This window comes from Carcharodon carcharias, chromosome 4 (assembly GCF_017639515.1).
Source record: "Carcharodon carcharias isolate sCarCar2 chromosome 4, sCarCar2.pri, whole genome shotgun sequence".
Taxonomy (NCBI): Eukaryota; Metazoa; Chordata; class Chondrichthyes; order Lamniformes; family Lamnidae; genus Carcharodon; species Carcharodon carcharias.
In genome coordinates, this window is record NC_054470.1 from 165,309,725 (window position 1) to 165,336,715 (window position 26,991).

The 26,991-nt window shown below is 41.6% G+C and overlaps 1 protein-coding gene across 5 annotated transcripts in view; it reads right to left on the reverse strand.

Moving 5' to 3' along the window:
• mast4 (microtubule associated serine/threonine kinase family member 4) overlaps positions 1–26,991 on the reverse strand; it is a 528,952-nt gene that overhangs the window by 22,442 nt on the left and 479,519 nt on the right. For 2 of the 5 annotated variants that reach the window (XM_041186024.1, XM_041186025.1), the window contains 9 exons: positions 23,642–23,774; positions 22,110–22,202; positions 20,399–20,564; positions 17,987–18,088; positions 13,511–13,633; positions 10,288–10,400; positions 8,280–8,428; positions 5,896–6,116; positions 811–1,008 (listed from right to left, as the gene is read on the reverse strand). In XM_041186024.1, coding sequence (XP_041041958.1) covers positions 811–1,008; positions 5,896–6,116; positions 8,280–8,428; positions 10,288–10,400; positions 13,511–13,633; positions 17,987–18,088; positions 20,399–20,564; positions 22,110–22,202; positions 23,642–23,774 — 1,298 coding nt within the window. The remainder of the gene's footprint in view (positions 1–810; positions 1,009–5,895; positions 6,117–8,279; positions 8,429–10,287; positions 10,401–13,510; positions 13,634–17,986; positions 18,089–20,398; positions 20,565–22,109; positions 22,203–23,641; positions 23,775–26,991) is intronic. The other 3 variants (XM_041186027.1, XM_041186026.1, XM_041186028.1) reach the window with 2 other exon arrangements.

A 26,991-nucleotide genomic window follows, 5' to 3' on the forward strand; every position in this document is an offset into this window, starting at 1 on the left:
TGGATGATGTGATATTCCTCAACTCCACTTTCCTGCCTTGTCCCCATTACCCATGATTCACTTTTTGTTTAAAAATCTATCTATCTCAGCCCCAGTCTGAATATTGTCCAGGTCTGGCTGCATGCGGCCATGGACAGCTTCAGAATCTGAGGAGTTGTGAATATGGTACGGAACACCGTGCAATCATCAGCAAACATCTCCATTTCTAATCTTATAATGGAGAGAAGGTTATTGATGAAGCAGCTGAAGATGGTTGGGCCTAGGACACTACCCTGAGGAACTCCTGTAGCCAATGCCCAAATTATTAGGATAAACCTGAAAGCACAGACGAGGCAGCTTAGAACGAGAAAACATGTCTGAAAACAATAAAATCTAATCTAATCTACCTTGTGGACAAAATGAATGCTTATCCTAATTAGATAATAAAAGGTGCAATGTGGGGAGCAGAGAATGCAATCTTTTTATTTGTGCTGAAGCACAAATGGCTTATTGAGGCTCTACATTATATTGGCAGCACATCCTTATCCCAGAGCCGTTACACAGGATGTTGGGAAAATGACTCATAAGATACAACAGTCTTGCCAGCAAGATCATCTCAAAACTGCCTGTGAAACATTAAACAGTATGTGTTCAATAAATTAGATCCCATTTACGGAAATTCTCTTGAATTTAATTTTAAGATGGATTTTACTGGAACATGCTCACTGTGTAAAAAAGCTTAAGAAAATTTATAGGTACCAATTACATTTAGAGAGTTGTCTACTGCGAAGCCCGCCGTGTGTTTTGTACGTGCTGTTATTGATTTTATACCTGCAGGGATCATGAGGGAGAGCGCTGTGGCGGAGGCTGATTTCATCACTTTGCCTGTTCTTTCTTTCTCTGTACTTTCTAATCGCTGACGGGCCAGGTGTGGAACATTGTCACTTGCAGTCTTTGAAGAAATATCTGTGCTTTCCACACTGTCACTCCTGGTGTTAATCTGATCTAGATGTTCTGAAAAACTGCCAACTGTTCACAAATAAATGCATTCAATCAGTTTTTCCCATTTCATTATACATTCTTTAAGTGTAGACTCTTATAAATATGAAAATGAAAATATTACACTAATCCTAACATCTAATAGCAAATACAGAAAGTCTCAGCGGTCTGGTCTCCTAAAATCTAAATAGCAATATTTCAAAATGAATTGAGAATCAGCTTATATTGCACTGACATTCATCCTTCCACTACTTTAGTATCTCCTCTTTCTCCAGATGGAATTAATATAACAATCTCAGAAAGCACTAGAGGACCAGCTGCTGTGAAAGTTAATGTATATGGGACAAGAGAAGACAATTGAGGTAATTCTTATGAAAAACACAATCCTATTCAGTTACATTGCCTCCTGTATTGAAATGTTTCACTGATTGGAAACTGAATCGAACATTATTTTGATTTCCTAACTCAAAGAATTTACATTTTACAGAAGCTAGCAAGCTCGGGGGACTCTCGGGTCACACTGGGGAAACAAATCTGAATATTTATTAGATAACACTGCAAATTGCACTAACCTCTATTAGATTTTATCTCAAACCACAAACTGCAAAATAAAGAGTTGTGCAATTTAACATTTTCAACACCATACTCTTTCCAGTCATTGATCAGTGAGTCTGGAGAATCCAGTGGGTAATGACAAAAGATACTTTTAGGCTCTCGGTAGCTTAGGATATATAAATAATCAAAGTTGTAAGGTGACTATTGTGCTTCTTGAGAAGCACAGGAAATCTTTTAGAATTATCAGAAGTGTGGACCATAATGTGGGACTCACATCCAAGATTACATCAAAGAATTTTGAGAGATTTGAACAATTTGAGGATGCGCCTGGAAAAAGGACAGTGACGAGGAACTGGCTGGGGAGGGGTGGCAGAGTTAACTGACCAGTGGAGTTATCACGCAGTTGAAAGCGGAGTGAAATACATTGAAGCTTTTACAAACACAGAAAACTAGCAACCAGGGTCACCTTGACCAGCCCATTTCTGCCTGAAGCTGTACTCGGAGAGGCCTGTAAAGAATGAGCTGCCAGCCTGTCCAAAACAGATATGTTTTTTATTCTTTAATGAAATATGGGCATCGCTGGTAAGACCAGCATTTGTTGCCCATCCATAATTGCCCTTGAACTGAGTGGCTTGCCAGGCCATTTCAGAGAGCAAGTAAATGTCAAGCAGACTGCTGTAGATCTGGAGTCACATGGGGGCCAGACCAGCTAAGGATGGCAGATTTCTTTCCCTACAGGGCAAGAGTGAACCAGATGGGTTTTTACAACAACTGATGATAGTTTCACAGTCACCATTACTAAGACAAGGGCCAGAATTTTTCTGTCGGCGAGCTGGGGGTGGGGCCTGCTCGCCGACGTGGGATGACGTCGGGGGTGGGGGGGGGGGGGCAAGCCCCTGACGTCATCCCACCCCATTTTAATTTTGAGGAAGGCGGGTGGACAGTGAAATCAGCTGTCCGCCCATCAACCTGTCAATGGCCAATTGAGGCCATTGACAGGATAATTAAGCCAATTAAAGGCCCTGCCCGTCCAGCCTTAAGGTTGGCCAGCAGGCCAGGAGACCCGGCGGGCAATAGAAAAAAGATGAAACCTCATCCAACGGCAGGACGAGGTTTCATGTCTGTTTTAAAAAACTTGAATAAATTTTCTGTGATATTTATTAACATGTCCCATTTCGTGTGACATTGTCACATGAGGGGTACATGTTAATAATTTTTTTATTTTTCTATTTTTTAAGTTTATGAAACTTTCAGCGCTCTCCCTGAGACAAGCACTTAGTTTCAGGGAGATGTGCGCATGTGTGGAAGAGTGCACTTTGACAGCTGGGGAATCCCCCCACACCCCCGCATAGCACTTCCCGTCGGGTGGCCCGCTGCGTGGGCCTTAATTGGCCTGCCCACTTAAAATGGAGGGGGGGGGGGGGGGGCCCTTTTTAGCAGCAGCGATTGGTTGTCCACCCACCGCTGAGCCGATGGGGCCCGCCTGCCCATCGAGGGCTAAATTCTGCCCAAGCTTTCAATTCCAATTTTATTAATTGAATTTAAATTCCACCAGCTGCCATGATGGACCCCAATACAAAATTCAGGTACAAAGGGGAAGAGCTTGCACCCTGAGAGCTCTGCCTAGTTGTACCAGACCTTGAGTAGTTTAACGAGCAGTCTTTAAAAGGATACTTTAAGAAGCCACTCAAAAAACAGCCACAAAACCTTTCCGGAAAGCTGGGATTTTTGTGGCAATAGAAGGTGCTCCTCCTTGTTATTGTGGGCACTGCTGGCCTGAGCTCATCCCTTCCTCTTTGGCTCGCCTTCCCTGGATGTATGTGCGGGAAGACTCAGAATTTAACACAAGAAACAGAAGCTGTGGTAAGCCATATGGCTCCTCAACTCAGCTCCGCCATTTAATAAGGTCATGGCTGGCTTGATCCCTCAACTCTGCTTTCCTGCCTGATTCCTATACACCTTGATTTCCAGAGAGCCAAAAAAATCTAGTGATCCCAGCTTTAATTACATACAAATACCAAGCATCCTCAGCCCTCTAGGGCAGAGCATTCTAAAGATTCACAATCTGCTAAAGTTAAGAAGTTTCTCCTGATCTCAGTCTTAAACAGGCCTGAGACTACGGCCCTCTGACTCTAGACTCTCCTGTAGGAGAGACAGCCGCTCAGCATCGATCCTGTCAGTGAAATCTCTCACTCTTCTAAACTCCAGAGAGCGTAGACCCATTCTACTCAAACCCTCCTCATAGGACAACCTTCTTATCTCAGAAATCAATCTAGTGAACCTTAGTTGCATCTCCTTTAAGGCAAGTATACCCTTTTGTAAGTAAGGAAATCAAAATTGTGCACAGTACTCCAGGTGTGATCTCACCAAAGCCCTGTACAATCGCAGCATGACTTCCTTATTCTTGTCTCCTTATCTAAGGAAGGATATACTGGTCTTAGAGGCAGTACAGCAAAGATTCATTACACTGGCTAGGGTTCTCCTACAATGAGAGATTGAGTAAATTGGATCTATATTTTCTGGAGCTTAGATGAGAGCTGATCTCATCGAAATATACAAGGTTCAGAGGGGGCTTGACAGGGTAGATAGAGTTTGTTTCTTTTTTTTTTATTCGTTTATGGGATTTGGGCGTCACTGCGTAGGCCAGCATTTATTGTCAATCACATTGCTGTAGGTCTGTGGGCCAGACCAAGTAAGAATGGCAGATTTCCTTCCCGAAAAGGCATTAGTGAACCAGATGGGTTTTTACAATGATCGGCAATGGTTTCATGGTCATCATCAGACTTTTATTTAATTCCAGATTTTTTATTTTACTAAATTCAAATTTCACCATTTGCCATGTGGGATTCGAACCCGGGTCCCCAGAGCATTACCCGGGTCTCTGGAATACTAGTTCAGTGACTACCTCTCCTTGGCTGGGGCATTTAGAAAACGGAAACGCAGACTCAGGATAAGGGGTCAATCATTTAGGGCTGAAATGAGGAGAAGTTTCCTGAAAGAGTTGTTAATCTTTGAATTTCTCTACACCAGAGGTTGTCCATCCTGCATCGTTTAATATATTTAAGGCTGAAATAGTTTTTTGGTCACTCAGGGAATCAAGAGATATGGGAGCAGGGTGGGAAATTAGAATTGAGGCTGAAGATCAATCATGATCATATTGAATGGCAGAACAAGTTTGAGGGGCCGAGTTGTCTACTCCTGCTCCTATTTCCTACTATCTGATTGTTTTGAAGATCCTAGATCACACCACAGATCGAGTATCCTTTACCCAAAACCCCTGTGGCCAATTGCGTTTCCGTATTCAGATATTTTCGGATGTATATACGGTAGCCTCGGCTACTTGCATTATAACAGCCTAAGCCAAGGCTAGCAATAGACTAAAGTAAATAAAATGGTTAGAAGAGCAACACGTATCACTGAATAACAAATAATAAGTTCCCTCTCCACCCGTGGCTCCATCTGTGATTCTGCGATCTGCACAATTTTAGGTTTGTGCAACAGAGAGCACCTCAGGTTGAGGGTGAAATTAAGGTATGGGTCACAGACTTCTCGTACAAAATGTCGGGTCCGGTCGCTGAGGTGCATGTCGGCTCAGGTCACAGGCTTTCCACGCAAAAGACCAGTAAGGCTCATGCTGGTTCACATTAGGGTCTGTTCCAAAAAACCTTTGGTTTTTGGATGTGTTCAGTTTTTGGTTGTACAGATAAAGGATATTCGACATGTAGTGATAGTTGATAATTATCCCAGACAACTTAGAGAGTTTGGAAAGCTGGGTGTGAGTCACTCATGGAATGGGGAATATTAAGAATCGTCCCCCTCTTCATCTTGATCTTATCTCAAGATCTTTCATATGTCCCTCTCACAACCTACTGTCTACTCTCCACTCATTAATGTGAATGATGGAAAATTGGAAACACGGCACAAGTGTTAATTATCATGTTAAGTGTTAATTATATCACACTGCATTTCCTAATTTAAGTGATTTAGCAAGTGTTCTAAATGCAAAATAGAGTTTTGACATTGATTTTGATAATTAACATATTTTGTACTCATTGGTAATTTTGATGACCAGCTGAAAACATGTTGAATGGCATAAGAAGCAGAATGGTTATGATATCGGAACAGCAACCCGGAGTGAGTTAGCTCAAATCCTACCACGGCAAATTGTGAAATTGAAGTTAATCTGCAGGCTGGTACCAGGAAAATAACAAGGAAAGTTAGTGAATTGTAGTGAAAGCACCACATGTCCTTCAGGGAGAAGACCCCTGCCTGGTCTGGTCTGGTCTACATGTGATTCTAGTCCCACACTGTGCGGTTGCCATTGCCTCTTACATTCAAATATTTTTCCTAAGAAAATGGTACCTGAAAGAGTAGAACTACTGATGGTGCTGGGAGTGGTTGCGTCAATCTCATCCTGAGATGTTCCTATGGAAAACATGATCTTCTCCGGGTCCCTGTGAGAGTCTTCCTGTGACAAAGATTCATCATCCTCAGCAGAAATAGCAAAGCTTGGCAGCATCCCAGAACGCTGGTAACAGTTATTGTTCTCACTGCTTGACTTGTGAGATATAGACAGGTGTTGTCTGAAGACAGCAAAAAGATGATACAAGATAAAGAACATAAGAACAAGGAGCAGGAGTAGGCAATTCAGCCCCTCGAGCCTGCCCCGCCATTCAATACGATCATGGCTGACCTCATTTCGGCCTCAACTCCAATTTCCCACCCTCTCCTCATAGCTTTTCAACCCGTTATTAATTAAAAATCTGTCTATCTCCTCCTTAAATTTATTCAGTGTCCCGGCATCAACTGCACTCTGAGGTAGTGAATTCCACAGATTCACGACCCTTTGAGAAAAGTAATTCCTCCTCATCTCTGATTTAAATCTACCACCCCTCAGCCTAAAACTATGGCCTCTCGTTCTAGAATGCCCCACAAGGGGAAACATCCGCTCCATGTCTACTTTGTCTATCCCCTTTTACATCTTATACACCTCAATTAGATCTCCTCTCATCCTTCTAAACTCTAGCAAGTTTAGAATGTTTTACTACACAGAGTTTCTGCTTTTCTACAGTGCCTGGAATTGTATTTACAATTAAAAAGTGAACCACAAGAAACCCTCTTATACCCTCTTTCTAAATGGACTTAAATCTGTTAAGGTGGATTGGGATAATACAAAAGAAAGATTTTTAAATGATAAAATACCAACATTTTATGTTAGGTTACACTTTACTGCAACCAACTTTGTAAGAAAGTTTGTTCCTTCAGGTATTCCCCATTTCCTCGAAACGTTAGTGTGAGCTTTCCTTCAAAGGTCATTCAGGAGGTGCTATTTCAGGCAAATCACTGCTTTTCTATTCTTACCACCAAAGTGGTCAAACTCACACTTACCCACATTATATTCCACCTGGCAAATTTTTGTCCACTCACTTAACCTATCTGCATCCCTTTGCTGACTCTGTATCCCCCTCACAGCTTGCTTTCCTATCTTTGTATTGTCAACAAATTTGGCTACAATACACTCTTGTCCCTTCATGCAAGTCATCAATAGAGATCATAAATAGTTGAGACCCCAGCACTGATCCCTGTGGCAGTCCACTAGTTACAGGGTGCCAACCTGAAAATGATCCATTCATCCTGACTCTGTTTCCTGTTTGTTGGCTAATCCTATATCCGTGCTCCAATTTTACCCTAAACATCATGAGCTCTTATCCTGTGTAACACAAGAACACAAGAAGTAGGAGCAGGAGTAGACCACATGGCCCATTGAGCCTGCTCCACCATTCAATACGATCCTGGCTGACCATCGGCTTCAACTCCATTTTCCCTTCCACTCCCCATATCCCTTAGTTCCCTGTGAGACCAAAAGTCTGTCTATTCCAGCCTTAAATGTATTCAACAATGCAGCATCCACAACCCTCTGGGATAGGGAATTCCAAAGATTCACAACTCTGTGAGTGAAGTAATTTCTCCTCATCTCAGTCCAAAATGATTGGCCACTTATCCTGAGATTGTGACCCATGTAGTAATCTTTCATGTGGCCCCTGATTGAATGCCTTTTGGAAATCCAAACACACATCTAATGGTTCCTCTTTATCCACTCTGCTTGTTACATCCTCAAAGAACTCTAATAAATCTGTCAAAAACAATTTACCTTTTATAAAACCATGTTGGCTTCGCATGATTGAATTATAATTTTCTAAACGTCCTGCTACTACTTTAACAAGGGATTCCAGCATTTTTCCAAGATTAGGCTAACTGGCCTCTAGTTTCCTGCTTTTGTCTCCCTACCTTTTCCAGTTTCATTTGTCAAATCGATATGAAGATTAAAATCACCCACAATTATTCTTACAAGCTCCCATTATTTCTTTATTTATGCTCTGCCCTACGGTGCAGTTGCTGTTGGGGGAGGCCTACAAACTACTCCCATCAGTGACTTCTTGTTATTTCTTATCTCCACCCAAAGTGCGAGCCAAGACCATTTCTCACTACTGTGCTAATTCCATCCTTTATAAACAGAGCTACTGCATCTCCTTTTCCTCTCTTCCTATCCTTCCGAAATGTCAAATGCCCTTGAATATTCTGTTCCCAGCTTTGGCCACTTTGCAACCAGGTCTGCATCGTGAGATTTAAAAAGTGCTTTGCCTTTAGTAACTGATGGTGGCAGACAGGCTATACAGTTAAAGAACTACTTGAAACTCAATGAAAAACTAAAGAAGATAGATTTTGCTCAGATCAATAATACTTACATTTCAGAATCAGGAATCCAGGTAATTGAGTCAACGTGCAGTGTATTAGCCTTTTTTAATTTCCCGCCTGTATTGTCATGCTCCCCTCGGATCTTCTCAGCATATCTTTTCTCATCAACGTGAGAGATTCGGTCCATGCTTTTGTAAACCTTAAGAGAGAAGATATTTTGACTGTATACTTTTTTTTTGTATATTTTAACATTTTAGAAGACATATCCACACAGGAATAATGTAGTTTTAAAACATGGTGAAGGCTGGTGAGAAGAGGTTCTCCACTTGGACATTTTGATGAAGCAAATCCTACCAGTGTCAATTCAAGCAAACTAGATTTCTGTCCAAATTCCAAAATAATCTACCAAATAGCACATCTAAAACTCTCTAACGTACAGGCCAATGGGCATGGCTTACATTCTTTCAAGTCACTGCATGGCTACGTATTTGTTAACCAAACGTGCAGTTATTTCTTGAAAACAGCAGCTATATAATTGGGTTATTTATAATGGAAACGAAGAAGATGGCATGTAAGAGGTAAGGAAAAACAGAACCCCCTCCATGTTTCAGGCCACATGCCATCATCCTGCTGGAGCTGAACACGATGCCCATGTAAACATCAGCAGAACAATACAGGAGCAGCAGAGTTTTAGTTAAGCAGAAGCTTATAGAGGGGTGAAGGCAGGTGAAATTTAATGCAGAGAAATGTGAAGTGATGTGAAATGAAATGTGAAGTGAAGTGGTAGGAAGAACAAGGAAAGGCAATATAAAACAAAGAATACAATTCCAATGGGACTGCAGGTGAAGAGGGTCCTGAGGGTATATACGCACAAATCATTGAAGGTGGCAGGGCAGGTTGAAATAATGGCTATTAAGGCATATGGAATCCTGGGTTTTATAAATAGAGGCATAAGAATGCAAAAGCAAAGAGATTCTGATGAACCTTTATAAAACACTGGCTTGACTTCAACTAGAGTACTGTGTCCAATTCTGGCATTTTAGGAAGGATGTAAAGGCATTGAAGAGGGTGCAGAAAAGATTCACGAGAATGGTCCCAGGGATGAGAGACTTCAGTGCGAAAAAAGATTGGAGAAACTGGTGCTGTTCTCCTTAGAGAAGAGAAGGTTAAGGGCAGATATGATGGAGATGCCCAAAATCATGAGGGGGCTGGGCAGAGGGAAGAGAAACTGTTCCCCATGGTGGTGGAAAGGTCAAGAACTAGAGGACACTGATTTGAAGTAATTGGTAAAAGAACCAGAAGCAACATGAGGTAAAACATTTTACGCAGCAATGCATGGCCTGAGAGTGTGGTGGAGGCAGATTCAATCATGGCTTTCAAAAGGGAATTGGATATTTATCTGAAGAGAAAAAAATTTGCAGGGCTACAGGAAACAGACAGGGGATGGGACTAGCTAAATATATCTTACTGAGTGGTGTCCTGGATATGATGGACAAAATGGCTTCCTTCTGTGCTGTAATCATTCTTTGATTCTCAATGGCTGAGATACAGGTTGAGATGGGCAATACGATAGAGATGGAAGTGGGTGGTCTTTGGAGTGGAGAGACCTGGAAACTCAAGGTCAAACAGGTTCCAGACAGTCTGGCTAAGCTGAGACAGTAGAAGGTGGGAGAATGGGGTTGAGAAACTTATCAGCCATGATTGAATGGCGGAACAGACTCGATGGGCCGAATGGCCTAATTTCTGCTCCTATGTCTTATGGTCAGTAGCCAAGGGGGGAAATGGAGTCAGTGGTGAAGGTATGGAGTTTGAGATAGGGTTTGAAGATGAGGGCTTGAGGTATAACTGGACAAGTTATAGCTCACCCAAGAGTTGGATGCCAGACAAATGGTCTGATAGCACAGAAGCACTGGTAGGTTCAGGGAGGTAGAGCTGTGTGCCATCTGCATACAAGGAAACCTCTGTCTGCCATTGATCAGTATGTAGGTTCAGAAAGGGTTGGGTCATCTCAAGAACAGTATCTAAAAACATAAATCAACAATACAGGATTTTACTCACTTTGCTAAAACGATGGGAGCATGATGAAAACTGTCCTATTTCCAAATTGAAATTCTCCTCATTTGTCTCATCCTCTTCTTCAGTTTCCATATGATGGTATCTCTCAGACCGAGCTAAATGAAATTAGAGGAAAGAAATTCAAATGTGGCACAACTTACAAGGCAAAATCCAAAACTATGTGCTAGCACTTATATAACATTATATCAGTGAATGATAGAATGGGGATAGCACGAGAATGGGGATAGCATGGAAGAAGGCCATTCAGCCTGTCATGTCCATGCTGGCTCTATGAAAGAGTTACCTGCTGGTCCTGCTCCCCCTTTTTTCCTGTAGCCTCGCAAACACCACTATGCCACACTATGGCGTTGTGGTATTGTCGCTGGACTAGTAATCCAGAGACCCAGGGTAATTCTCTGGAGACCTGGGTTTGAATTCCACCACGGCAGATGGTGAAATTTGAATTCAATAAAAATCTTGGATGAAAAGTCTGATGACCACGAAAACATTGCCAATTGTCATAAAAATCCATCTTCTTCACTAATGTCCTTTAGGGAAGGAAATCTGCCGTCCTTACCTGGTCTGGCCTACATGTGATTTCAGACCCACAGCAATGCAGTTAACTCTTAAATGCCCTCTGAATGAGGACAATTAGGGTTGGGCAATAAATGTTGGCACAGCCAGTGACACCCAATCGCATGAACGAACAAACCAAAAAAAAAATTTCTCTCTTCAGATTATTGTCTAATTCCCTTTTGAAAGCCATAATTGAAGCTGCTTCCACCACACTCTCAGGCAGTGCATTTCTGATCTTAACGACGCGATGCATAAAAAACATTTTTCCTCCTGTTGCCTCTGGTTCTTTTGCCAATCATCTTAAGTCAGTGTCCTCTGGTTCTTAACCCTTCCAGCAATGGGAGCAGTTTTGATCTGTCTACTCTGTCCAGACCTCTCATCATTTTGAACACCTCGATCAAATCTCTTCTCTAAAGAGAGCAGCTCCAGCTTCTCCAATCCACCCTTGTAACTGAAGTCTCTCATCCCTGGAACTATTCCCATAAATCTTTTCTGCATCTCCTCTAATACGTTCACATCCTCCAGGAAGTGTGGTGGGAGAATCAGACACATTACTTCAGTTGAGGCCAAAGCAATGTCTTATGAAGGTTCATCATAACTTTGCTGCTTTCGTACTTCATACATCTACTTATAAAGCTTTATCAACTGCTTTCTGAACCTGCCCTGCCACCTTCAGAGATTATATATATGCCCAGTTCTTTCTGCCCCTGCACCCACTTTAGAATTGCACCCTTTATTTTATTTTGCTTTTCCTCATTCTTCCTACCAAAATAAATCACTTCACACTTTTCTTCATCAAATTTCATCTGTCACATGTCAGCCTATGCCACCAGCCTGTCTATATCCTCCTGAAGTCTATCACTATCCTCTTCACAATTCACAATATTTCCAAGTTTTGTGCCATCTGCAAATTTTGAAAATGCACTCTGTACACCTAAGTCTAGCTCATTATTTTGATGAAGAAAAGCTGTGGCCCAACTACCTATCCCTCAGGAACTCCACTTTATACCTTACCCCAGACTGAAAAACAACTGTTCACCACTGTGGTTTCCTGTCACTCGGCCAACTTTGTTCCTTGCTGCCGTTGTCCCTTCGATACCATGGGCTTCAACTTTGCTGACAAGTTTCTTATGTGGCACTTTTATCAAAGGGCTTTTGGAAGTTCATGTACACATAAGCTGCATTACTCTCATCAACCCTCTCTGTTACATCAAAAAACTCAATTGGGTTACTTAAACACCATTTGCCCTTAACAAATCTGTGCTGACTTTTCTTAATTAATTAATTTTGTCCCAGATTATCATTTCTAAAGGCTTTCCACCACAGAAGTATATTGTCTTTTAAACTGCTTCACATACAGTTACTTTGCAATGCAGTAATTGTTGTTACATAGGCAGAATTTGACACAATGGGTGGAATCTTCTGGCTGCCACAGAGGTAGGCTTCAAGGTGGGGCCAGGAAGATCTTAAGTGCAAGATGTGTCAAGTCTGTGGACAGATGCATTCCTGGGGTCAATTTTCCTGGAGGCAGGTCAACATCCGAGAAGTTAAGTGCCTGGCAGCAGTGGGTAGCCAATCTGGATGATTAACTGCTCATTTGGGGGCTGATTGGAGACATTGCCAGGATTTTCCCAGCATAGATGGGAACCTCCTCCCTTCCAAGGGGCAGGTGCCGGATGGTGGCTTGCTAGGAGCTGACCTGGGAGGGGCCTGCAGACGCCTCCTGTTTTAACCCACTTCAAACACTGTCCCTAAAGAAGCGGCCGTCAGTGGGCCACAGCTGCCGACCATCCTGTGGAGGGGTTTTCCTTCCACTGGGTTGGCCTCACAACTGCGGCCATGGCTTATTTTATTAAAATTGTAACCTCTACAAAGGCTGCCTCAAGACGGAAAACCCTTGCGCTCCTCCTCCAAGAGCGGCAATGCCCACCTCTGCCAATGGGGCTGCCGTCCTTCTAAGGCTGCAGGCACCATGATTGGGCAGCGAGTGGGAAGAGAACTGGGGCTGGAAGAGGCAAGTTGTTTTCTCTTTCTAAAAAAAAAGCTTTGTAGTGAAAGTTTAGGCCTCACCTACTCCTCCACCTTCTCATCTGCAAGGCCCTCGCAAAACCCCCATTCTCTCCTTTAACTTATCTAAACGCCAGGGACAATACCTTCTGTCCCAGCTGGCAGCCTCCTGTTCCGATCCACCGGCCAATAGCTGCTAGTTTCAGGGAGATACCTGATGGGGTGGCATGCAGACAAATTCCAGCAGCTTAAGTCTCCTGGCCTCTTGCTGCTGAGGTTAATGGAGAAGGTGACACATGCCCCAACTTCCACCCACTTGATTCCCTCTGCGATCTAAACCCGATCTAAAAATTTGTTTCATTCCTTTCAGATCAACACTGGATTTCCCGGAATGCACTGCATCACCTCTGAAATGCAGACTGCAGAAATAATCCACATTCAGTCCATGTATGGCACTAAGTAGAGGAAAACTATTGGATTTTATAAATGAAACCAAATTCTCTCATCATGGCATAGTTTGATAATAAAACAGGAATCTTTGAAAATATGGGAATTAGGCAATGCCTTCAATCTGTAACATTTTGTCCAGAATGTTCGCGGGGATCTTATCATAAAAGATGCTGTCGGTGTTTCTAACACTTACTGTCAAAATAGCTTGTGTCATCCTCTGACTCCAGCTGAGGAATAAATTCTGCTTTCTGTCTCAAAAGTCCATTCCAGTCTAAGCCATGGAAAAAATTGTGCTGTTTTACTTCAAAGGCACCACCTGATGGAGCAAGAGGGTAGAGAAAAAAAAAGTCAAAGCTAGAGAAAAGTCTAGTGTTTAAAAGTATTTCAAATTAAGATAGGTAATAGAGAAAAAGTAAGAACATGATTAGTACTGAGGTGCTACACCTACGTTTGAATTCGCCAAATTCAGGTGTCATACAATCTTACCCCATAAACATTGACACCAAGCTGCTAAAAAACTCTCTGAACCAAGATGTTTCACAGAATCATAATCAGGTGCATTGGGTGATGAGGCAAACAAGTGGATATTCAGGTGACCACAAGCTCGGTCAAACGGGGAGATTTTAAGGAGGGGCTCAAAAGAGGAAAGGGGGTGGGGAGGGTGTGGGGAAGTGGGCAGAGGGGTGTGGAGAGGGAATTCCGGAGCGTGGATCCAGATAGCTGAAGACCCAGCTGCCAATAATGGGACAATGGGAAGGGGGCTGTCTGAGAGGCCAGAGTCAGAATTAGGACTGCTGGAGCTTAAAGAAATGGGGAGTAGCAAACTCACAATACACGAAGATGAGAATTTTAAATTTGGGGCGAGGGGAGAGAGAAGCTACAGTAGGTCAGTATGGATCGGAGCAATGGGCAAGTGAGATGTGGTGTAAATAGGAAATGGGCACAAGGGTTTTGGGTGAGCTGATATTTGCAAAGTGTGAGAGAATGCATAGGTTGTTTGGGGAGGGGGCATGTGGCAGGGAAGGGGGGGGGGGTGATGCAGCTAAGAGCACACTGGAATAGTCAATTCTGATGGAGATAATGGTATAGCTGAGTGTTTCACCAACAGATTAGCTATGGTGGGATAGCGACAGACAAGCTTATGGAGGTGGAAGAAAAGCCACTGATGCTCGGGTTAAGATTAGATAGACAAAAGTAGCACTTTCACTGACCTGGACAATCAGTGAGAGATATTGGAAAAGGATGATGTAGTTGAACATGTCAAAGGCTGCAGAAAGGTTGAGCAAGGAGAGGAAGAAAAGTGTACCGTAGTTACACAGGATGTCATGTGCGACTTTGATTTGGACCATTTTTGGAATTACGGGTAGGAGGGATTCAAACATGGAGCTTCAAGAAAGATACGCATAGATTTGAGAGACAACAATTGGAGAGAACTTCTGAGATGACAGAGGTAGAGGTGGATTTCTGAGGAAGCGGTTTACATATTTGAGCAGAGATACCCATTTATAATATCAGCTAGCATAGGGCTAGGATGAGAAGTTGAGTGGTCCAGAATATTTGTGGGAATGGGATCAAATGGGCATGGTCAATATGAACTCAAATCGGGATGACAGGAATTGGAGAGAAAATGGAGGAGGAGGCAAGATCATGACTAGGTCAGGGGGTGCCTGGGGAAAGAAAGGCTTGTTGCCCTTGTTGTTGGAAATGAGGATGGAGGGGTGGAAAGTTGAGGTGCAAATAAACAATTGATAGTGATAGTGATAACTTCTCCAGGATGATCATAGGGTACCGGGCTGTTTCTCAGCAGAGCCAAGCAAGGCTCTGTTGATATTAAAGTCACTGTAGTCCCAGAGGATCATAGGCTGCTCTGTTATCAGAGATAGACGACTGGTGGTGAGTTTAACCTGAGGGTCACCACATCTCAGGGCGAGGTTGAGAAGGCTTCATGGATGACCTCAGCCGGTACAGGAATTGAACCTGTGCTGTTGGCGTCACTCTGCATCACAAACCAGCCATTCAGCCAACTGAGCTAACTGAATCCCTGGTGCTTGATATAGTCCAGTCCAAATTGGTGATGATCCTAAATCAACTGTATATTAGTCATACCCAAATCTATACCTCCTGGATTTGACAAAGTGTGGATGTGGGACCATAACAGTGGGAATGACCATGATGGCAAGGAATAAGGGTTTTGCAGGGCATAAAAAGTGGTGGTGAGGGAGATTAACACCTGCAGAAGTGTCATGGCAAATGGAAGACCAAAGGCTAAGCAGCTTGAAAGTGCAGCTGTAAATGATTTGGGAGAAGAGTATTTTCCTGGGACAAATGCATAAAGAAGTGGGTTTGGAAGGGGGTGTGTGCATGGTGAGGGATATAAAGAAGTGTTTGGAGAGGGCCTTGTCTGTGTTATAAGTAAAAAGACCCCATGAGATGGCAAGTTTGATGGGGTGGCTGTAAACTTGGGGAGGAAAGATGGAAATTAAAATTACTGTGGATAAGGAATTTCTTAGAGCAGAGGGGTGAGGAAGGAAAAGAGGGAGCATACCAGACAGGAACTCAGTGGGGCTTGAAGTTGTAGACAATTAGAATTTTAAATGAAAGGCAAGAAATGGAGCAAGGCAAGGTGCACGAAGGATAAGGTGCCAGGAATTAAAGGATGATGAGGGCCACACTGCCACCGCGGGCAGGGCAGGTAATGCAAAAACTGGGAGACAACAGTATGGCTTTACCGTTCATTGGTACTATTCACTTACCACCAATTTTCAGTAATAGTCAGGATGTCAATGCAATTAGACACAGTGAGGTCGAGGATGACAAGGGGCCTTTTGTGTGCGACTGAACACTGAGTGAATGTATGGCGAGACAAAGAACAGTGGTGATTATGGTTCACTGGAAAAGTCCAAGGGGACAGTGGTAAGTGGCTGAGTAGGACTGAATGATCCAGAAACTTATGGGCTTAACAATTGTTCTTTTTACAGTTAGCTCATCACTCATACTTTTTTTTTAAATGTAAAATCTTTCTTATAAACAACTTCATTTGTGAGGCTTTTTTCAAGGCAATGGTGAGGCTACACAACAATGTGTGCAGTTTTGGAGGACTCATTGTGGAAACAGATTCAAAGGTCATCAGGAATGCATCGATTCAACTAGGATGATTAGAGATATTGGGACTTATATCCATCAGAGCAGAGAAGGCTAATGCAAGCTTCTTAAAATCTGAAGGGTGTTTGGAGGATGAATAGTGAATGGCTTTTTCCATTGGTTAAGAAGCCAGTGGTGAAGGTGGGTTGTGGGGGAGGGGGGTGCAACTGATTTATAATCGTCTCCAAGAGTGAGGGGGGATGTTAGGAGAAATCTTTTTATTCAGAAGGTTGTTAGAGCAGGGCCTTGAGATATCTTTTAAGGAAAAATTGGATAATAGCTTGTAACAGAGGAAGATACTCGGGCTACAGGGACTATGGGGGGGGGGGGGGGGGGGGGGAAGAAGGGCATTGGGATCGGTTTTGGAATGCTGTAGCAAAGAGCTAACCCTGCCATGATGGGCTGACTGTGCTGCAAGGCTTTATGGTTCCAAGGTTCTTTGGCTATACTAAGATGATGACTATTTTCTGAAGCTTGGCTATCTGTTCAATGACACAGACTGCTGATGAAAAGGACTAAGCATACAAAAGATGAAAATGTTTTTGCTTGCACTCATCCATGGTTCAGAGGCATGCATAGTGAGACTGCAATCTTACTGCCCATATGCCTTCAGAATGAATGACTTTTGTTCCTCAAACAAAGCGAGAAAATTATCTAAATTCAATCATATAATGCTTACTTGCACTTACAGTAAACTTAATAAATGGAAAATCTGTCTACTAAGGGAACAACTTTGGTTCAATCTTAGTTTGTGTACTCAACAATCTGCTGCAGTACTTGCTATGTAGCTTGTTAGTATATTAAACTAACTTCTGTGGTTCTACAGAAATTCATGGCGAAATGACCTGACATTGTATTCTGCATTTTCCTTTAATAAGTCACTCACTGCGAGCTTTGATCAAAATGATAGATTACTCTCGTTGGCATAATAGCTAACTTCTGGGTTAACAAAATAAATAGACCCAATTTGCTGCAAAAGCAGGAACATTTCAGATTCAATGGTCACAAACTCCTCTGAACTGAACAGCATAAAACAAATTCCACATCAGTCAGTTAGAGTTGCTGTCCAACCTGCCAGGGAACACTTAGAACTTTTCCAGTGCGACAAAACTGCAGCAGAAAGAGATATCCTAACTTGGTTGAAATTGCACTTTCTAATGATGGCATCATCTCTTAATATAGCAAATATTTCTGGTGATAGTCCTGTACTTGAACTTAATTGAAAACAGAACTTCCTTGAGAAATTGTTTAGCTTTGATTTTGTACAGTGAACAGGTTAAGCCCAGTCCGATCAGCCAAGTGATATTCTATGGTTTAGTCAAATGCAAAGTCACCAGTGTGTGGCAATGAAGAATTTGTTATATTAAAAAGCCAATATTTGGTTTACATGAAAAAGAGCACCATTCCATTAAGCAGAATAGATTATCAATAGAAGGGTCATCACATTTTAAAGAGCTTTCAAATTCACTGATTTTTAGAGTAATGTGCTAATTGCAGAGCATTAATAATGCAAATAGTTTCATGGTACCTGTCCCGAGTCTCTCCAATGGGTTCTGCCTGAGCAGCATAGTAATGAGGTCCTGAGCATCTGATGCAGGAGCTTCATCCCCTTCTGGCCAGTTTATCTCATCTTAAGAAAGCAGAAAAACACAAAAAAAAACTAAACTAGTATTAAAGAATAATCTTCACAAAACTTAGCGCATTTCTAAATTTCACCATAAACTTACTGACTGAGTCAATGAGCCTAAGCAGTTCAGTCCGCAAAGTAGCTAATTGCACTTCCATTTCTTATTCGCCGGTTTGTTTGAGTTTTGTGGCCCTGAAGGTTTAAAATGGCTGACGTTAGTGGTGTTGTGTCATTGGTGGATAAATCCCAAACCAGAGTACCAAGACCTGTTGGTATCAACGACTTGAGACAATGTGCAAATTCATGGAGCATTTATTTCAAATTTATATTTGGCTTCCACAGCACTCAATTATGCTACCCATATGGACAAAAATCTTGGGAGAACTCTGCAATATGAGCAAGTTGTCAGACTCTGTGTGGCACGTCATGAGCACTTGAAAAACTTTCTATTAAATTTTAGGCTATCTGCCTAAGAGAAACCATTGAGAAAAATAGACGTGAGAAAATGTTAGCTTTAAAGCATGTAATTGGAGCCGGGAACAGAGTTTACCTTGTATTTGTGGCTTGTATTCTTTCTACCCTAAAGAAACTGGGGATACAAAGTGAAAGGGCACTGATATCTATCCTTCACTTTCGTGAGCACAGTGCCTAACTTGACCAACTCAGCCACGTGGAAGTGATTTCAATGCAACAGACTTTGCACTTGTGAGCAAGATGGCAATGCTGAAATGAAGCCAGGTGCTTTCTCACAAAGAGTGAAGTACTTATTATTATTTGTTCAGAACCTTGCACCTCAAGCTGTCGACATGATGCTAAACAATACTGAGCTCTGCGCAATGAATCATTTAAACAAATATTAACACTAATTACGAAATAGCTGGCAGATGCACCCAATTACAGTGCCATCATAAATGGTACTGAGCAAAGACATGGATATATTTTATAAATACAAATGAACCATGAATCAGAGGTTATCATATAATTGGATTCCAGTAACAAAGAAGAAATAAAATTAGTGATCACTAAATTTATTTTTGTAGGCATAATTTGCAATTCTATTAACAACCACTCAAGGCCATGGGACACCTCACAATTTAGAAATAAATTTATTCTGGTTTGTTTAGCCAGCAGGCTGCTCCATAAATGTAATTACATCATGCGGAAATGATACATGAATATGCAAATGAACAATTGCACACCAACAGCCATTCACAATGCTCTTAATTAATCACTCAATTCCCGCAGCCTCTTTCACTCTGCAGCACATGACAAAACAAGATGGAATGGAATTGACTTGTGTCTCTCTGGACAGCTGCAGTATTACAGTAACTGCAATTGTCTGGCTCAAAACCAGACGCCTGCGAGCTCAGAATCCATAAACAAAGACAATATTTCTCAGGCACATAAACAAAAGCAATGCAGAGCTAAAAATCTGAAATAACAACAGAAAATGCTGAAAATACTCAGCAGCCCAGGCAGCATCTGTGGAGGAAGAAACAGAGTTGATGTTTCAGGTCGATGATCTTTTGTCATTTATTTTTTTCTTTCCACAGATGCTGCTGAGTATTTGCAGTGTTTTCTGTTTTTATTCTCAGATACTCCAATATCTTGGAATTGCTCTTAAAAAGCATGTTCCCTTAAAATAGACCGTTCTTTTTTGTGAAAAAAAATGCTGCATTTTGAAATCAATTTGGAAATAAGGCAGATGGAACAGGACAAATTCCAAAGAACTTATACAGAAATGTTTGCCTAAAGTGATTCCTTCCAAGGATCTAGAATTACAAGCAAGCAATTTGTTTAAGAATAAAAATCCAAAAGCCATGTTAGTTCCCAGTTCAGCCAGCAGGGCGTGCACTCGCTTTAGTCATAATACTTGTCAGAGGGGTTCTGCAGAGTACATCAGTCATTTCGCCAAGGACAAGAAAAATCATTTTTCAAAAGACTGGTTAATAATTGTGTGTAACAAATACAAGTATAATAAGGCAGGCTTCTGAAGCAAAGTTAAATTTCAAATTCAGACTCAACTGGATAAAGGTGAAGCAGCTCACTTTAGGTATAACAGGGTTAAATTAACATGGTCATCAATGTTAACCTCTACTGCTGGCTGTGGGTAGGTTTCATTGCAGAGTACCAATTAAACCAGAGAAGGTAGATTTATACAGTTTAGCTAAACATGCTGAAAATGACATCAATAATAGTGTTTGTTGGGGATAATACAGCCTGTCTTCAAACCACACACTACATTTCTTGTTTTAATTAATTTTTTTCCCTTCATGGCAAGCTTCACATATTAGGATACTTCTTGATGCTCACCACTAATCACTTGCCCAAAGAGCTCTTCTGGTGTGTCTCCAAAGAAAGGCACGCATCCAACAACAAATTCATAGAGAATGATCCCCATGGCCCACCAGTCCACCGGTTTGCCATACCCTTGTCGCAGGATTACTTCAGGAGCTATATATTCTGGAGTTCCACAAACCTGCAATACAATAGCAACAGAAACTAGCACATACCAGTTGTAAATGTGGTGTTAGCATACAGTGGAGCAGTTTACACTGTTTGTGAAAGGCATTTTAACTAATGTGACCATAAAATCTACAATAGAGATGTACAGCAGTAAGTGTTGGGCAATCTCCTGTATGGTTCCACCATTTAGTATTTTTATTTCCATTACTAGCAGATGCAATTTTTCCTTTTCTATCATAAGTGCACATGGTCAGCTAAGTATGCAGGCAGGGGTCGAGGTGCTCAGGCCCAAGCCAGTTGGGCACTGCCAGCTTAACCAGTAGGTATGTGTGAGATAGTCCAATAGTAGGAAGCTCTATCCAATGATCTAACTAAATGGCTCCCAGCAGTTGGTTAAGGGGTTAAGATTGGATGTGGGCAGGAAATGAAATTTACTAATAATTATGGGCATCTTCTGGCCTTGCTCTTGTTTGTCAATGGGCTGAACTGGCAGAGGAGCCACGATCTGCATTTTTAAAGAAGGACCAGGCTGCCTTCCGGTAGGTGTCCCACAAAAACATCAGGTTAAAATTACATTGGGATTGGCGAGTTTATATTTCTGCTCTGATTTTAACTTGCTTTTTCTTTATTCTTTCGGGGAATGTGGGCGTCACTGGCAAGGCCAGCATTTGTTGCCCATCCCTAATTGCTCTTGAATTGAGGGTAGTTAAACTAAAGTCAACCACATTGCTGTGGGTCTGGAGTCCCATGTAAGCCAGACCAGGTAAGGATGGCAGATTTCCTTCCCTAAAGGATATGAGTGAACCAGGTGGGCTTTTACAACAATCGACAATTACACCATGCACCCATCACTACTTTATATTCCAGATTCGATAATTGAATATAAATTCCTCCAGCTGGTGTGGTGGGATTTGAACCCATGTCCCTAGAGCATTAGCCCGGGCCTCTGGATTACTAGTCCAGTGATATTATCACAACGCTGCCATCACCCTCTTGAACTGCCCACTGGCCTAGTTTCCGCTGGATTAGTAGGGTTAAGAGCAAGATTTGAACCTTGAACAAAATTTTTCAGATCCTTACATATCATGATGTGATGGTTTTTAATTCTGTTAGCATTTTTGTCAAAGTAAGCAGCACCACAATAAAGCAATATCTGTTTTTCTGTACAATAGTAAGGACGTCTATTGGAATGGTGCTATAAAATAAACAAATAAGGGAATTGGATTATCCTGAAAAGGAAGAATGTGCAGGGTTTATGGAGAGAAGATGGGGGGGGGTGGGTGTAGAACTGGGTAAATTGCTCCTGCAGAGAAGTGGCGCAGACATGGTGGGCTAAATGGCTCCTGTGCTGTAACAATTTTGCAATTCTGGAACCATGATTCAAATGTGTATGAACATATATGCAATAAACAGAGCAGGACATTACAGTATTTGCATTTTCACAATATGAATCCGTTAAGTAAAACTGCAGTGTGTTTTTTTGCTATAACTTTCTGCACACATTGCTGAATTTAGAATTTACTCATTATAGCAGGGATGTTACAAACAAAACACTTACATGAGCATCAGTACAAGAGTAATCAAGGATAAGAAGGGTCAGACTATATCCAGTCCTAATCGAACATGGTATATATAAATGCCTTTGATTACACTGAATCAGAAAGAGCAAGGTGCCTTTTAATATTACCTTAAATCCACATCAATATGAGTCATAACACAGAAAAACAGTTTGCATTCACCTCATACAGAATATTGGCGAGACAGTAGAATGGTAAAGTAATTTTTACAGGGACCAATTGCTTTCATTTGGTAATGAAGTGTGCTGAAGGGAAATGGGGCATTTCTTAGAATTTGACATCCTTCCCAGGTGCAGTGCACAGCAGATTTTGCACGATTTGTTAGTGATGGGTCTCCATTTACTCCTTCACTGATTCTTGCTATTTGGGTGCAAAAGCATCCATTCTATTATTTATGGATGAGAGTGAGTTAACATTTTTTGTTTAAAACAAATGTGAACATTGCTGGAGAAAGAAGGAAGAGTGCAGATGTAGCAGAAACGTAGACCACATTTTTAATTCCCACATCCCAGACAGAAGCAGTTTCTCTCATGATTATTGGCTAAATAGTCTCATTCTGCACAGTTACAGTATATAAATTAATTGTTTGAATTTTCTTTCTTTTTAAAATGTTATCCCCTTTGTTCATGTGCATTTCCTTATTCTTTCAGCTTCCTGCCCTCTATTTGGTTTCCACACATGATTTTTCAAATTCCACTTACTGCAGTTTTAAGCTTCCAGCCATTTGTATTTCCCTTGTAGTGTGCTAAGAACTCAAGTCTCTATCAGTTACTGCAGGAATGGTTCCAGTTTGAGTCTGGGCTTATACTGGTGCAGCTGCCACTTGCTGCAAGTGAAATTTTCTTTTTAAAATACCTCATGAACTTGAAAAATGGGAATATCTCACCTTCACTATTCAAATAAACTCTTTCATTGATGCTGGATTAATACTGAGCACAGGAAGAAGTTTTGAAATAAAGGTACAAGTTGACTTATTTTGAGAATTATGTGAATCTAGTTGTGAGATCCAGTTTTGATTTCTTTCAGATATTATTTCTCCAGAATTAAAAATTTATGAAAGACGACATGGATTCTTTCCATAAAAGTGGCTTTCAACAATCAAGAGACCAAATGGTTATCAGGCATCTACAGAAGACTTGTTTAAACATATAGAAATTTGCTTTATTAAACCGGGCTGAACCATAAAAGGACTACCAATCTTACACAAAGATTGAAAAACATGAGTTGGGCAATCAGTAAAATACTGAATCAAATTATCTGATACTTATATTAATTTTCTGATGCTAGCTTTGTGTTTAACTTTCTGAATATAAATATCTTGCCCGCTTCTAAATTATGGAGATTTATTTGTGTGACAGGCCCAACAAAAAAATCTCTATTGTTTTCAAACAGTTGACAAGTTGCATCTTGTTTCGGCTTTCAAATCCTGACAGCCAAATATATGGAGCAGCTGAGATAACATGGATGCTATTCAGCTAAATTACTACCTTGCACAGCCCCATGGGGCTCTCACCTGCTTGTCCAGGAATTCTCTGGCATCCTTCTCAATGTGTCCTTCATAAAGGTTAGTTGTCATGTTCATCAGTCCAACTTTTGACAATCCAAAATCCGTCAGTTTGATATGCCCCAGTGATGTTACAAGCAAGCTACAGGGAAAAAACATCCATTTCATTTCCTCAAAATTGCGTTTGAGTAGTTTATTTTTTAAAAAAATCTTTAATTGAAAGATAACTGCAAGAAAATTCTAAGCTATTGCAACATCAAACCCTGAGGCACCTAGCTAATGAAAACTGACTACCTCATGACAGCAATTCGGAAAACCAGCAGCGGTTCTCACCAGGTGAGGGGGGAAAGAAACTGGATGCCACTAATAGTTGATAATTGATACAAACCACTGGCTGAAAATAGTGAAAGTAAATAAATAATTCCCAACCACTGGAAAAGTGGAATTTCTACCGCAGTTTGAAAAAATGTCTCAGGTGTGCCACAAGCTCTGAAACAGTGAGAATTTCACTTTAATGATCTGCTCGCCAATAACAATCAGTTGTCCATGACATGCTTAATGGGGTCAAGAGGTACAACTTTATGAGGCTGCAAATAGAAATCGGAGTTTCTAGCAGAGCGTATCTTCTTACATTCATTTACACAAATTCCAACGTCTTCTTTCCAATCAGGGCACCAATTGTTAGTTTGCATTTTCTACACTGTGGCTCTCCAGGGCAGAGAATTTGCTGCTGTAAGTCCTGCAGGTTTATCTCAGCCATAGCTTCAAAAATTCTTTCTGGTCTAACACATCCTGAATACGATGTGCTGTTGATCTGATCCACTTTGATTTCAACTTTTATGTCATACCAATGGATTTTTCAGTTTTTGTAAATACCTTAAACTCTCTCGCATCGAGTAACATTCAAACATTTTGCTTTCATCCATGATCTTTGTCAGGATGAGCTCATATGTTTATGCTCTCTCCATTATGGAGACCCATGACTTTTCTTTCAAATTCCCTGAGGTTTGCTGCGTTTGAACATTTGTTGCAGTATTCCAAATGGAACATCTGAATAAAAATGACCAGCCAAAACATATTGGAAGGCGCATTCTCCAATAAATTTCGACAGCCTAGGTCTTACTCCACTGTACTGGAATGAAGATAACTTTCTGCAGTGCCTCCTTTGAAATCCATTCTTCCATCCCAACCACTGTATGTAGAGGTTGGCTAATTGTTTATTTCCATTCCATAATTGCGAAGTATACTGTTAAACATCCGATTGCACGGATACCATGTGGTCATAATACACCATTGAGTATTGAAAATTCGTATACAGAAATTCAAGTAAATCATACAGTGGCAGTTCCTCCATTAGTAGGACTCTATTCTGTGTTGAACTGAAAGCACAATAAAACATAGGAACAGGAGTAGGCCATTCAACCTCTCAAGCCTGATCTGTCATTCAGTTAGTTTGTAGCTGATCTGTATCTCAACTTCATCTACCTGCTTTGGTTCCCTAGTTCTTACCACCTTTTCTCAAGAAGGATCCATCAATCTTAATTTAGAAATTTTCAATTGGCTTTCAGCTTCAATAACTTTTTTGGGAGAACAGAATTCCAGATTTCAACTACCTTTTGTATGAATAATTACTTCCTAACATCACTCACAGATAAGACCATAAGACATAGGAGCAGAAATTAGGCCATTCGGCCCATCAAGTCTGCTCTGCCATTCAATCATGGCTGATAAGTTTCTCAACCCCATTCTCCCGCCTTCTCCCCGTAACCTTTGATCCCCTTACCAATCAAGAACCTATCTATCTTGGTCTTAAATACATTCAATGACCTGGCCTCCACAGCCTTCTGTGGCAATGAATTCCATAGATTCACCACTCTCTGGCTAAAGAAATTTCTCCTCATCTCTGTTCTAAAAGGTCTTCCCTTTACTCTGAGGCTGTGTCCTTGGGTCCTAGTCTCTCCTACTAATGGAAACATCTTCCCTACGTCCACTCTATCCAGGCCTTTCAGTATTCTGTAAGTTTCAATCAGATTCCCCTCATCCTTCTAAACTCCATCGAGTATAGACCCAGAGTCCTCAAACATTCCTCATATGTTAAGCCTTTCATTCCTGGGATCATTCTCGTGAACCTCCTCTGGACCCTCTCCAGGGCCAGCACATCCGTCCTGAGATATGGGGCCCAAAATTGCTCACAATATTATTTTATTAGACACTGGATAAGTGCGGGTGAGCCGGGGGAGTGGGGAGGCAGGGGGAATATGCGCCAGGCAACGGAAACAACAATAAATTCAAACTATTGGATGAAGGCAGAAATGGACAGTTCGTGGTTGGGGGTCCATAAGGTTAGAGGTAGCATGGGGGAGGGAATGAATATCCAGAAAAGATGACATCTGTCACACTCTGGGAAATAGTGGCTTAATATTTGTCAGTGGAGTTGTGGATAGAAGGAAACAATAGTTGCTGTTGTGGAGTTAGCTTTCGGTCTCAGCTGCAATACAACAATGAAGAAAACTTCGTCAGCAGGTTTCACTAATGTTAGGGGCAGAATGGAGGGAATAAGTTGTGTTAAGCTCAGAGAGAGATAGATCAGAGCGAGTAAGAGGAGTGGAGAAACTGAGACAGTGGATATCATGGAGATAATTCTCCATGAAAATATCGAGAGAAGGCGTGAGACCAAAGGGAGGGTCGCCGAGGGTGGTGAGACTTGGAGACATGAGAAAGGGTCAGATGCATGAGAAAGATCTTTCTGACCAAGAAATAAAGTAGAGAGGCAAAGACAGTAGAAAAAGAACTTGCCATTAAGTCCAGGTAGGGGAATGTCATGGGGTGGGGGGGGGAAGGTGTGGTCTAGAACAAGGGGATCTCAATCTCAGGATATGGGGTGGGTCATTTAGGACTGAGATAAGATGAAACTTTTTCACTCAAAGGTTGGTGAACCTGTGGAATTCTATACCACAGAAGGCTGTGGAGGCCAAGTCACTCAATATATTTAAGAAGGGAATATAAGATTTCTAGACTTTAAAGGCATCTAGGGGTATGGGGAGGCAGCGGGAGTATGGCGTTGAGGTAGAGGATCTGCCACGATCATACTGAATGGCAGAGCAGGCTCGAAGGACCGAAATCCCTACTCCTGCTTTAATTTTCTATGTTTCTAATGAAGCTCATGCACTTGCTGAGGACTGATCGATGGAAAAAGTCGAGAGATGGTAATGAAAATCTAGCCAAGGGGAAGCTGCTAGGAAAGACAATCTCAAAAGGAGAGAAAGGAGAAGGAAGACAGGGAGGTAGGCCAACATCTAGAAGTTATCTGGGTTTTCTTGTCCTTGTTATCAGTTAGGAAGGAAAAAAAAGGTTTTCAT